Source organism: Hyperolius riggenbachi, chromosome 3 (genome assembly GCF_040937935.1).
Source record: "Hyperolius riggenbachi isolate aHypRig1 chromosome 3, aHypRig1.pri, whole genome shotgun sequence".
Lineage (NCBI taxonomy): Eukaryota > Metazoa > Chordata > Amphibia > Anura > Hyperoliidae > Hyperolius > Hyperolius riggenbachi.
This window is the reverse complement of record NC_090648.1, coordinates 430,343,639-430,357,504: the sequence shown is the minus strand read 5'-3', so window position 1 is coordinate 430,357,504 and position 13,866 is coordinate 430,343,639. Positions and strand designations below refer to the sequence as shown.

General features: G+C 47.8%; 1 protein-coding gene across 4 annotated transcripts in view; it reads right to left on the bottom strand.

Moving 5' to 3' along the window:
* Positions 1–6,526: 6,526 nt before the first annotated feature.
* Positions 6,527–13,866, bottom strand: part of ERGIC2 (ERGIC and golgi 2) — a 41,449-nt gene continuing 34,109 nt past the window's right edge. For all 4 annotated transcript variants that reach the window (XM_068277635.1, XM_068277634.1, XM_068277633.1 and 1 more), the window contains exons 11-14: positions 12,582–12,679; positions 12,015–12,177; positions 9,680–9,759; positions 6,527–7,042 (exon numbers count right to left, since the gene is read on the bottom strand). In XM_068277635.1, the coding sequence (XP_068133736.1) occupies positions 6,974–7,042; positions 9,680–9,759; positions 12,015–12,177; positions 12,582–12,679 (410 nt within the window). In that variant the 3' untranslated portion in view covers positions 6,527–6,973. The remainder of the gene's footprint in view (positions 7,043–9,679; positions 9,760–12,014; positions 12,178–12,581; positions 12,680–13,866) is intronic.

Genomic DNA, 13,866 nt, shown 5'->3' with positions numbered 1-13,866 from the left:
AACTGCCAATTGAATCAGATAAAAAGACACTTTCTTATACCAGCGTCTTGTTTTCCGGGTAATTAAATAGGGCGCTAACCTCTGGTCATTGAAGTCCACCCCTCCCATGTTGACATTATATTCGTGGACGACAAGGGGCTTTTCAATGACCTTAGTTGCCCGTTGAATTTGGACTGTCGTGTCTGTGTGAATGGTGGACAGAAAGTAAACGTCCCTCTTGTCCTTCCATTTCACCGCGAGCAGGTCTTCAGTACGCAAGGCGTCCCTCTGCCCCCGTTGAAGTCTGGTGGTAACGAGCCGTTGGGGGAAGCCCTGGCGACTAGGCCGCGCAGTGCCACAGCATCGGATTCCTTCTAACTTTAAGTGCTGAAAGAGGGCCACACTTGTGTAATAATTGTCCACAAAAAGATGGTACCCCTTCTGGAACAAGGGTGACACCAAGTCCCACACAACCTTTCCACTGCTCCCCAAGTAGTCAGGGCATCCGACCGGCTCCAATTTTGAGTCTTTTCCCTCATAGACCCTAAAACGACATGTATAGCCTGTGGCCCTTTCACAGAGCTTATACAGTTTCACCCCATACCGGGCGCGCTTGCTTGGGATGTACTGTTTGATGCCAAGGCGCCTGGTAAAGCGTAAGAGGGACTCGTCTACGCAGATGTTCTGTTCAGGGATATAAGCATCTGCAAATGTTGAGGACAGGTGGTCTATGAGGGGCCGAATTTTGTGGAGCCGGTCATAAGCAGGGTCTCCCCTTTCATGACAGGTTTTGTCGTCGTTGAAGTGCAGGAAGCGCAGGATGGACTCAAATCGTGTCCTGGACATGGCAGCAGGGTACAAGGGAACATGATGTACTGGGTTCGTAGACCAATACGCCCGCAATACATTTTGTTTCATTAGTCCCAAGTGAAGGATAAGGGCCAAAAAGATTTTAATGTCGGAAACTTGGACTGGTTTCCACCCGAAAGGCTGGGCATACATGCTCTCCGGGTGCTCGGTGATGAATTGTGTGGCTTTACGGTTGGTCTCAACCACAATTAAGTCCAAGAGAACCTGGGTGATGAACAGCTGCAAAAAGTCTAGGGCCGTTCCTAGATGAGCTGTCGCCACCTGGACTCCAGACTGGGCGGTGAAAGGGGGCACTACGGGTGCGGCGGAATCAGGGGATTGCCAATCTGGTTGTGCCAGCACCTCTGGGAGTCTATGGGTACTACGGGCCCGTCTTCTTCTTGGTGGCTGCGACGGGGGTACTACTGCACTTGCCACCGTACCAGTTTCAACTTCCATGCTGACGCTCACCACTTCGCCAGGGTCTACAGAAGTACTGGTACCAAGTCCAGGAGATGCTGCGCTGCTGGTGCCTGCCTCATCAAGAAAACTATCAACAGCGCTAGCACCACCCTGCTGCCCTTGAGGCGGATCCTGCGCCACCTGCGGTCTAACGACTTGGGGTCTGGTACGCCTGGCTCTAGCCGGGACCATAGCCTCGTCATCGCTATCGGTCAGGGAACCACTGCTTTCTACAGGTTCAAATTCGGACCCGGAAGATTCGACGGATGATTCTTCCCAAAAGAACTCATCCGACTGGTCCATGTACCTGTATACCTCGTCATCGGAAAGCCCCCTTCTTGCCATTTTGGATTGCTAAATTTATGGGGTTTTCCTCCGAGACTACCCAGAAAAAAAGAGCACCTACCTAGCAAAAATGGAGTATTTGAGAGGTATTGGGGTTGGTGGGAAGTGGGGTCTCAGAGGCAATCAAACAATCACGGGACAATCAAATACAATTACAGCACAATCGACTCCAATCACAGCACAATCAAATCTGATGCACTCGGAAGGTGATGGGGGGGAGGGTGGGATTGGGTGTGGCGGGAAGTGGGGTCTCAGGCAATCAAACAATCACGGGGCAATCGAAGCCGATCACGGGACAATCAAATACAATTACAGCACAATCGAATCCAATCACAGCCCAATCAAATCTGATGCACTCGGAAGGTGATGGGGGGAGGGTGGGATTGGGTGTGGCGGGAAGTGGGGTCTCAGGCAATCAAACAATCACGGGGCAATCGAAGTCGATCACGGGACAATCAAATACAATTACAGCACAATCGATTCCAATCACAGCCCAATCAAATCTGATGCACTCGGAAGGTGATGGGGGGAGGGTGGGATTGGGTGTGGCGGGAAGTGGGGTCTCAGGCAATCAAACAATCACGGGGCAATCGAAGTCGATCACGGGACAATCAAATACAATTACAGCACAATCGACTCCAATCACAGCACAAGCAAATCTGATGCACTCGGAAGGTGGTGGTTGGAGGTGGTGGGGGGGGGGAGGGTGGGGTTGGGTGTGGTGGGGGGGGGAGGGGGGGGTTGGGTGTGGTGGGAAGTGGGGTCTCAGGCAATCAAACAATCACGGGACAATCGAAGCAGATCACGGGACAATCAAATACAATCGCAGCACAATCAAATACAAGCGCAGCACAATCGAATACAAGCGCAGCACAGTCAAATACAATGCACTTGGACGGTGATTAGGGGGGGGGGGGGGTCTGAGGGCGATTTGAGGGGGTGGGGGGTTGATCAGGAGCCTGCACGGGGCAGACTGAGTCCTGATCTGATGAGAGGCAGACACAGGGGGTTACTGATCAAAGATCAGTTAGTGATTGCTGGGGAGGACAGATGTAAACAAAGAGCAGGGGATGTAATCAGAAGGGGGGTATGAGGGCAATTGAGGGCCTGGGCAGGTGATCGGTTACCCCCGCGGGGCAGTTAGGGTCTGCTCTGATGGGTGGGGGTGCTGAGGGGTGATGGACAGGTGATAGACAGGTGATCAGAGGGGGATCAGGGGGTAAGGTAGCTGTATACAGATGTATACAGTATACAGGGGGGTAGTCTGGGATGGGGTCTGGGGGTGATCTAAAGGTAGGGGGGGAAGGATCAGGGGTGACTAGGAGGCAGTTAGGGACCTAAACTAAGGGGCAGCGTCGCTAGTTAGTGGCAGGTGGGGGGGGGGGGGGGGGGGGGGTTTGCAAGGGTGCTAGGCAGGGGTCTGCTGGGGTGATCAGGGGGGGTATGAGGCCTGGGGTGGGTGATCAGGGGGGCTGTTAGGCAAAAAAACGCTGTATGTGCTCTACTTACAAAGTGCTTCCTCCTCGCTAGTGGTCTCTGCAACAATGAGACCACGAGGCGAGGAGGAAGCACGTATAAGGCACTTTGTTTACCTAACAAAGTGCCTTATACATCCTGATTGGCTGATCAGGAGGATTCCTCCGCTCGCCGGCTCTGCTAAGTGGCCGGCGAGCAGAGGCAAAATGCCGGGCTTCCGACTCCCGGCGGAGGATCGCGTCACGGATGACGCGATCGCTCCGCCCATGCCCCTACAAGGACCGCCGCCATTTGTCAATACGGCGGTCCTTGCGGGGTCCACTTCCCGGCCGCCAATTGTATATACGGCGGTCGGGAAGTGGTTAAAGAGACTCTGAAGCAAGAATAAATCTCGCTTCAGAGCTCATAGTTAGCAGGGGCATGTGTGCCCCTGCTAAACCGCCGCTATTGCGCCACTTAACAGGGATCCCTTCACCCCCCCCCCCCCGCAAGACTTGGTCGCAGATTTTGTCGTTCCTGGAGGCAAGGCTAACGGCTGCAGCCCTGCCTCCAGTCGGTGCATCGTCACCTCTCCCCCACCCCTCTCAGTGAAGGAAGACAGAGGGGCGGGGGAGAGGCGGAGATACGCGCTGACAGACGCGCGTGGGGCAGGGCTGCGGCGGTTAGCCCTGCCCCAACCAGGAAGCGCTCCCCTACTGCACCGAGGGGATTTGGGGGTGAAGGGACCCCCGTTTAGCGGCGCAATAGCGGCGGCTAACTATGAGGTCTGAAGCGAGATTTATTCTCGCTTCAGACTCTCTTTAAACTGAGCTATAAATATTCCTGAACAAAGCCAGACAATGCTCAGTCAGGGATTTTATCAGGGCTGATTAGAAGCAAGCTGTGCAGTGCAGAATGAAAAAGAAAGCAAGGTAGTTGTTTTCTCTAATGTTCCCACTGATACACATGGTAAAATACATGAGGGTGCTTCGTCTCTGGTTCCCTTTAATAAGTAGCCAGAGGTTCCCCCACCCCTTGAAAGGTGGGCTACTGAAATGTCAGGCTTGTAGAGTTCTCATTGTTTTGACTATATTGCTCACCTCATTACTAACTAGGAGCAGAGTAAAGTTTTAGACATTTATTTAGGAAAGGGTTCTTTACAGTAAGAGTGATTTAATGTGAAATGTATTACCACAGGAAGTACTTATGGCAAATTCTATATCTGCGTTTAAAGAGAACCCGAGGTGGGAATTACTTTTACTATTGGGGCACAGAGGCTGGTTGTGCGCACTAAGACCAGCCTCTGTTGCCCCATCGTGTGCCTCCATGTCCCCCCTGCTCGCCGCTATACCCCCCGCATTGCTGGCGACACGCAGCGTGTCGCTAGCTCAATGTTTACCTTGCGCTGTCAGTCAGCGCTGCTCCCCTGCCTCCTCCGCATCGGCGCACCCGCCCATGTCCCTTCCCTCCCGCTGATAGGAGGGAAGTGACGCGGCGGGTGGCGCCGATGCGGAGGAGGCGGGGGAGCGGCGCTGACTGACAGCGCAAGGTAAACATTGAGCTGGCGACACAGCCAGCAATGCGGGGGGTATAGCGGCAAGCAGGGGGGACATGGAGGCACACGATGGGGCAACAGAGGCTGGTCTTAGTGCGCACAACCAGCCTCTGTGCCCCAATAGTAAAAGTAATTCCCACCTCGGGTTCTCTTTAAGGGGCGCTTAGATGCTTTCCTTGCGATGAAAGACATCCATGGCTATAATTACTAGGTAATTCCCAGTGGCATTGATCCAGGGTTCCCCCCCTTTTGGGGCTAATTGGACCATGCCATATGTTTTTTTTTTTGCCTTCCTGCCTTTTTGCTAAAAGAGATATGTGAGGGTGCAGGCTAGTGTTGTACCTTATTTTCTGGTTGAACTTGATAGTTATTTGGGTTGAAAAAAAAAGTCTATGTAACCAGCATTAATGCCATTTTGTTGATGCACTATATTGCTGTACGTAGTTTATTTGAATGTACATTTTATGCACAGGGGCTGGAGCTTCATTTTGGATCAACACCTATTCCTTTTTTGCTTTGCGGACTGCACTATTGCTTGCAGGGAAGCCGGTACTCCTGCAGGGTTTCCCTGATTATAGTAGTTGCCATTCACTCACTTTTCAGTGCAAAGTTGCAGGTTAAAAAGGAACTGTAGTGGAAACAACAATAGATAAAAAAGCTTATTTTTACAATATTCATTTTATAGATTAGTCAGTGTTTGCCCATTGTAAAATATTTCCTCTCTCTGATTTACATTCTTACATTTACCACTGGTGGAGACCGCTTTAGTTCTCCCAGGTGATCTGTACAGAATGGTTGTATGCACAGAGGGAGATACTGCTTCATTGGCAGTTGGTAAAGCAGTACCCACAATGCAATGAGGTTCAAAGACAGCAAACTGTCAGTACCATGGTCCTGACATAACACTGTGGGAGGGGTTTCACCAGAATATGAACCACACAGGCCCCTCCCCCACCAATGATCTATTTGAGAAAAGGTAAAGATTTCTCTTGGGAAAGGGGGGTATCCACTACTGATTGGGATGAAGTTCAAACCTGGGTTAAATTTCCTCTTTAAGTTGAGGCTGCACATGAGTTCTGGCATGTGTCTGCTAAAGATCTGGAGGTCACATATTGACATTGTTCTGTAAATAATACACCAATATTGTATTTTTTACAATTGTATAAACAAATAGTAACATAGTATCTCTCTACTGTAAAAACTTTATATAAACAAAACAATTAAAGGAAACCTAAACTGGAGTTAAAAAAAAAAACACCACATTTCCCCAGTTCCCCGCAGCGACCCTCTTCCGGCCGGCGGACTGGTGAGTCGATGGGCTACGGCACATGCGTGGCCGTGTGCGTCCTCAAGCACACTCTTGTCACCGGGAGCGTTCTGCACATGTGCAGTAGAGATTTTTTCGTACAGTGCATGCGCAGAGCGCTCCTGACCACGGGACCGCGATAAAGAGGCGCACGGATCAGGGCCGCACATCCAAATCACAGAGGGTCCCTGCGGGGGACCAGAGGATACGTTTGTGATAGGACGGACACAGGAGGCTGGTAGAAGCCACAGGTAAGTTACATTCTTTTTTTCCCCCCTTCAGTTTAGGTTCACTTTAAACAATCAAATTCTTTTGATTTTGCTGCCTGTGTCAGGGGTGTAACACACACACACTATGCCCCGCCCACAAAATTGCACTTGATCATCTGTTGAAGTACTGAAGTATATTTAAATTGATGGTGTGTTTACCAATCTTCTTTATTCCATCCCCAGTTCACAGCAATCACATCCAATAAGAGGCTTTTATTTGCACACTGGAATCATCAGGTACACTTAGAAGCTCCCCTTGGTTCTTCTATTCATTTTTTTCCTTTGGTAAATTAATTAACGCTGCTGTATAAATAATCCTCCACATGTTTATTTGCCATACAAAGAATTGATACAAACAGTCTGGAGTTTTAACATAGCTAAAGTTCTGGAGACTGGCTGAAATTTCGATGTCACATAAAACAAAGCTTGTTAGCCCCGCAGCTCATTGTTGGAGCCCCCTACTGGCCGGGGGGAGGTAAAGACCCTCTCTTGCTGCACAAGTGATAGTCCAACCACAGCCGGCTGGAATTGGGCCCCGCGTGCTAGATTTTCAAATTATACAAAAGTCTTAAATCTGTAGCAAATGGAGATTATGGTGCCGTTCATCTTGGCATCGGCACTTGGCCATAACCTCGCTGGAGTGCCAGTGCTAAGGCGGTAGTAACAACCAATGACACACAACAATCAGGTGACGGTAAGAGTCCAGACATAGGAAATGTCAGAGCAGCTTATTACGGCGCTAGTCTCAGCGGATCACAGGGGAGGGTCCGGCTCCAGGTTCTCTGTGCAATGATTGGAGGAGAGGTTGTGGGCGTGGTTGTGCTGCAATATAAAGACATACAGAAAGTCAAAAAGACAAATAAAGTAGTTTTTAAGGGAGAAAATGGTAATAGAGAATCTCATGAAAAGTCACTGAATTAGGTATAAAATATCTGTCAATATTATTACAATTGCATTGTTATGAAAGAGAAATGGAAAGTGCCCTCCAACCAAGCAGCACCTGACATATCTGGCAGCCAATTTTAAAGAGGATCTGTAACCTAAAAAAACATCCCCTGGGGGATACTCCCCTCCGGAGGGGGAAGCCTCTGGATCCTAATGAGGATTCCCCCACTGTCTGTCCCAGCGCTGGCAGCCACCAAACACCGGAGAGGTAAATATTTACCTAGCGCGATCCAGCTCATGTGAAGTAGCAGCTTTCCGATCAGGCTCAGGCAGAAATAACCAAGCCCGATCGAGTCCACTTTATTGTGGAGGTGGCTCGCGCCTGTGCAGTAAAGACAACCCGCTCAGGCTTGGTCATTTCTGCCTGAGCCCGGTTGGAAAGCTGTTGCTGTGCCTGCTCTGGATCCCGGTATGTAAATACTGCAACGCACTGCTGCGCCTGCACCACAGCCGACAAGTTTCAGGGAAGCCAGTGCTGGATCCGGCTTAGCGGGATGGGGGGAGCCTCATTAGGATCCAGAGGCCTTCCCCTCCCAACGAGTACCCCCAGGGGATTTTTTTTAGGTCCTCTTTTACTGTGTGATTACTTCTGCAGCACAAATATAGCAGAAGCTGGAAACAAACTATACCATGTCTTCAATTTGTGTAAAAGAGGCATTGGCTCCACATATTGCAACACGTTGGCAGCAACGCCCGGTGCAGGCGGTCTTGTGTCACCTCCTAACTGCTAAAGCACAGATGTTGACGGACTGGAGGTCCTTGAGGCATACATGTAAAATAGACACGGCCATTTGGGTGCAGAGTGTAACCAAAAGACAGCTCAGCCTGCACCTGTGGAAACTCTCGGCTGCGTTAAATACTATTGCCCCTCCAAGTTGTAGTAACATAATTCGGGCACCGGCTAATTTGTGCTCCAGTGATTTTGTCACCCAGATTAGTTACTGAGCACCACCATCACCACTATTCTCATTATGGCCCAATATGGCAACGCCCAAATGATCGGCAGATCTCTGTGCCAAAATAAGCTGATCCATCCTTGAGGGCCATATTCAGTGTGGATGGAGAAATGTGTTCTGCTTGATGAACCGCATCTTTCCTGATTCAGTCCTATCAATAAGTTTGAGCTGTTCCAAAAACGTGTGAGGACCTTGGCCCTTGAGGAGTTCGACATCCCTGCTCTAAATAGGAAACCGATATTTTGGGGAAAAAAAAAACTTAGTGAGGCTGAAGCTAGCTTACCTGGAGGGCACCCTAGGCCTCCAGGGAGCACCACACGTCACACCTCAAGAAAAAGACATGCCAATATGTACTGCAATATGTGGAGCCAATGTCGCTTTTACACACATTGAAGAGTTGGTTTTCACAAAAATCCATCCCATTATCGGAAGCAGATAGGACATGTCAGAAATTATCAGTTCAACCCAACAAATTGCACAGTGTGTACTCATCATAAGGACAATTTTGGAGTGAATCAATACAAGCCTCAAGAATCAAAAGCCCCCCTTTAAGTAATTTTTTCCCCCCTAAAATTGTATTGTGTTACAGATTGCAGACTTAGATGGAGTCATATTGAAACCTAGTGAAAGTTGCTGAAAGCTTAGTAAATTAGCAGTTGTGTGATTCAGTCCCATACAGGCACTCATGGCAAGAACATGGTACTGCATACAAATAGAGGCCACACCTTCACACATCTCCTCAGCAACACTCACAATGATCTGATTCCATACAATTTGAGGTGGAAAAGCACTAGTACAAAGAGACAGTTACATAGTTATTTTGGTTGAAAAAAGACATACGTCCATCGAGTTCAACCAGAGAACAAAGTACAACACCAGCCTGTTCCCTCACATATCCCTGTTGATCCAGAGGAAGGCGAAAAGCCCTTACAAGGCATGGTCCAATTAGCCCCAAAAGGGAAAAAAATTCCTTCCCGACTCCAGATGGCAATCAGATAAAATCCCTGGATCATCATCATTAGGCATTACCTAGTAATTGTAGCCATGGATGTCTTTCAACGCAAGGAAAGCATCTAAGCCCCCTTTAAATGCAGGTATAGAGTTTGCCATAACGACTTCCTGTGGCAATGCGTTCCACATCTTAATCACTCTTACTGTAAAGAACCCTTTCCTAAATAAATGGCTAAAACGTTTTTCCTCCATGCGCAGATCATGTCCTCTAGTCCTTTGAGAAGGCCTAGGGACAAAAAGCTCATCCGCCAAGCTATTATATTGCCCTCTGATGTATTTATACATGTTAATTAGATCCCCTGCACGTACAGTCGCCCCACAGCAGATAGCTTACTGAATCATGCCTAATAGGTTTTTGGTGTGTAGATGGCTGTAGAAGTTTGGACCTCAGATGAGGCTCCCTGGCTGTGCAGAATAGGATACAGCAGGCAACATAAGTGCTTGCAGGCCTCTTGTAGTACGTGTAGTAGTGTCAGTAAATATGCTGGAAGTGAAGAATACGCTCAGGTTTTGCAACGTAGAATGATAAAATAGGAACTTAACTCACCTCAGGTTGCCGGTAAACTCCCAGCTGGAATCGGCAGCAGAAGAGGTCCACGAAAAACTCAGCCAGTCCGTGGATCATACCTGGGCCAATAAAGAGGAAGATATAAGCAAAATCCTTCATTTGCAATACACAGGTAAATGTCAAGCCCTACAGGCTACAATAAGAGTCCAGGAGAAACAAAGCTTTAGGTTACCAACCAATTATATTTTTGGTCTTATAAAATTGTAAATCTTTTTCCATTATCTTTTACTGTTACCTGGTCTGAACCACCAGACTTCTGACACCAGCAAGAACGGCTGGTGATGTCACTACGGTCATGATTTGCTGTTCTTACACTGAACAATATCTGGAGAGCAGCGTGTGGTCCCTTATTAGTGATGGCCCATGAGATGCAAATAATTCTCAGCTGATGCAGAATTATGCAAACTTATACAGCTTGAAAATGAAACAATCAAATGCCACCTTAGTTTTATTTGATCAGTCCATCTTCAAGACACAAACTTACACAGAAAATAATTGCATAATTTTGCATAAACTCGGATTTACACCTCATTGAGCATCCCTAATATTCATGAGCCCAAACTCAGAAATTGCACTGAGATCAGTGTGGCTGACAGTCTGCAGCAGCCTGAATACCCTGCCCCATTCCCAGCCTGAAGCAGATTCAACACCAATCTGTCAGCTGCACACAATCCCTCTTCTTAGAGGGTAAGCGTTGGAAGTATGATCATGTGATTGATAGTTGGTCAGTACAGGTAAGCGTTTTCATCATGACAACTAAAATGTATTATTCTTATGCACTTAAAGGTTACAAAAGACTAAACATTTTAACTATAACAAATAAACTTTTATTTAAAATGCATCAGTGTATAAACACTTACAGGCTGAAGCCAACATGTTTCTATAAAAAATAATTATTTATAGAGCCCCAACATATTCCGTAGTGCTGTACATTGTGCAAAACATACAGCAGTAGGGAGCTTAGATACATACGCAGTTACACTGTACAATCAGAACAATCAATACACAAGTACTGATGCATACAATGTGTAGTTTGAATAACATCTCCAATACTGATGGATGTTCCTAGTTATAAGAATACTTTTCCGATTGGGAACCACTGAATCTTGTTAAAGGGACTCCGAGCAGTGCAGAAACTATGGAAAGATGCATATCATTTTAAAGCTCTCTTTCTCCTCTTTCCAATGATATATAAACCGCCACCCTGGGCCTTTTAGTTTTCGCTATTTTCGCGATTGAAATTGCCGCGGCCGCGATTTCGATCGCGAAAATAGAGAAAACTAAAGGGCGTAGGGCAACGATTTAGGTGTCGTCAGAAAGAGGAGAAAGAGAGCTTTAAAATGATATCCATCTTTCCATAGTTATATTGTATTACACAGGGCGACTTTTTGTCAAAGTCAGCAGCTGCATTCAGCAGAATGGAGCTGCTGACACTGGGGAAAGTGTCGTCCTGTGTAATACAATATAACTATGGCTTGATGGATATCATTTTAAAGCTCTCTTTCTCCTCTTTCTGACGACACCTAAATCGTCGCCCTACACCTTTTAGTTTTCTCTATTTTCGTGATCGAAATCGCGGCCGCGGCAATTTCAATCGCGAACATAGCGAAAACTAAAAGATGTAGGGTGGTGGTTTATATATCATTGGAAAGAGGAGAAAGAGAGCTTTAAAATGATATGCATCTTTCCATAGTTTCTGCACTGCTCGGAGTCCCCTTAACATCATCAGCCTCTAGGACTTTAGCTTGCCTGTTTATGAGCCAATAAAGGAGTATATTCATAAATCTAAATTTGGCAGAGCTGCTGACTAGATGCTTTGGACTGGTAAGTAAGGAAACCACCCCTAAGATGTGAGCTTAAAGGACACCTGAAGTAAGGATTTGGAGGCTGCCATTTTTACTTCCTTTTTAACAATATAAATTCCTGGCTATCCTGCTGATCCTCTGCCTCTAATACCTTTAGCCATTGACCATGAACAAGCATACAGCATTTCAGGTGTTCTGACTGAGGTCTGACTAGTTAAGTTGCATGATTGTGTTAGGTGAGTGATTCAGACATTACTAATGCATGAAAGATCAACAGGACTGACAGGCAACTAGTGCGGTATAAAAGGTAATAAATTTGGCATCATCTATATTCCTGTCACTTCAGGTGTCCTCAAAAATGTCAATCTGCTAAAATAGCAAGAATTGCAACCCCAATCAATAACACCCCTCAATCAAAATCACAACAAAATGCCCAATGTCATCATTTGCTGTCAAAAACATTTTATACTGCATTTCTGACCAAAGTAGACCTGAGGGATCAGACTGACCCGTGGTGGTGAATATGCCTCCAATGATGCCGCACAGCCGTACGAGGAACTTCCAGAGCGGCATGTGATCCTCTGTCACCGTCACCATCAGAGAGCTGATGTCATACTTCATAAATATCCCGGACACACCGTGACTGCCTGTGGCGTGATTAATTATACGCTCCTGCAGGAGGAAAGAGAGTGCACAGTGTGAGGGCAGTCCAACACACACAGCAGCCTGCATGTAACAAGGTCAATCCTGCTGTCAGCCAATCAGATTCTGCTGTGGAACACTTCAGGCAATGGTAAGGTGTCTCCCAATCACCCTCGATGCTTTCCAAGTAGACTGATGGATTGTCTCAGACAAGTGAAGGCTGAGGGCATTGTTCTCCTCCTCAGCCTACCGACTACCACTGGGGCTCTGACCCCTCTATAGCATCAGAACTTGTTGCTGGCCTACAAACTAGCGGCGTGTCTGTACGGAACTTAGCTCCAAAATGTCGCCCAGCAGGTTACAGTCCTCATACATGTGTATGAGATTTCACTAATGATCTTCAATATCCTAAAACTAATATCCTGCAGACTCACCCGTTCCGTCACGGCAAACTGGTGGGTGTCCCCATACACCTTGTGCGTGTTCAGCTTGGTGGGGACGATTGTGATAAAATACTGGTACATCTGGTTACCTGCATATAGAAATTTGAGAACAGAGATGGTCATTGAGATGGTAATTTTCTGTTATAGTTTTGTGCAGATTTCATCTGCTTGGAATAGGATCAATTGATCTCAATCACCATCAAAATCATTAGCATTTTATTAACTGCTTTTGGATGGCAGTAGTTGAAATCTACGCCCTGTTTGTGTCCGCCTAAGCCTGCCAAGGCGTAGTTTTCAACTTCCACATGGGCCCGCCACTACCACCGATTGTGCCCATCTTGCATCGCTGAAGCTCACTGGCCCTGCTGTTGCTAGGACGGCAAAGCTCCATGAGCCGTTCAAGAACAGATTTCAAACTAGAAGAAAAGAAGGCAGGCACACAGTAAAGGCTGCGGATGTGGTATGTTCAGCTGAGTAGCAGTGGGGAAACTTCAGCAGAAGCTACGCGCTCACGACAAAGAAGGTTTAAACATTGTGGCAACCTTAACCACCTTAGCGGTATGGACGAGCTCAGCTCGTCCATTACCGCTAGAGGGTGCCGCTCAGGCCCTGCTGGGCCGATTTTAATAAAATAAAAAGCAGCACACGCAGCCGGCACTTTACCAGCCGCGTGTGCTACCTGATCGCCGCCGCAGCGTGGCGATCCGCCGCGTGCAGCGGAGAAAGAGGGTCCCCCCAGCCGCCCGAGCCCTGCGCAGCCGGAACAAATAGTTCCGGCCAGTGCTAAGGGCTGGATCGGAGGCGGCTGACGTCAGGACGTCGGCTGACGTCCATGACGTCACTCCGCTCGTCGCAATGGCGACGAGGAAAGCCAAACAAGGAAGGCTGCTCGCGATCGGAATTACGCTTCAGGAGCGCCCTCTAGTGGGCTTTCATGCAGGCAACTGAAAGTTGGCTGCATGAAATAGTTTTTTTTTTATTTAAAAAAAACCCTCCCGCAGCCGCCCTGGCGATCTCAATAGAACGCCAGGGTAATTAAGCAAGAGAAAGCAAGAATGTCTGGCACTGTAGCTTTAATGCGTAGCAGCAAGTGTACAAGCATGTATCACATGTTACACAAAAACAAAGTCCGTGAACATAGATGGTTCTTATCGTGCTCTGCTGAAGGGGGGGGGGGGGGAGGCAACTGTGGGCGCCAGTGGTTGCACGGCACGGCCTTACAGCCGTTTCGCAATGGGATGAGCCTTGCTTCTTCGGAGGCTAATAGTGCACGATT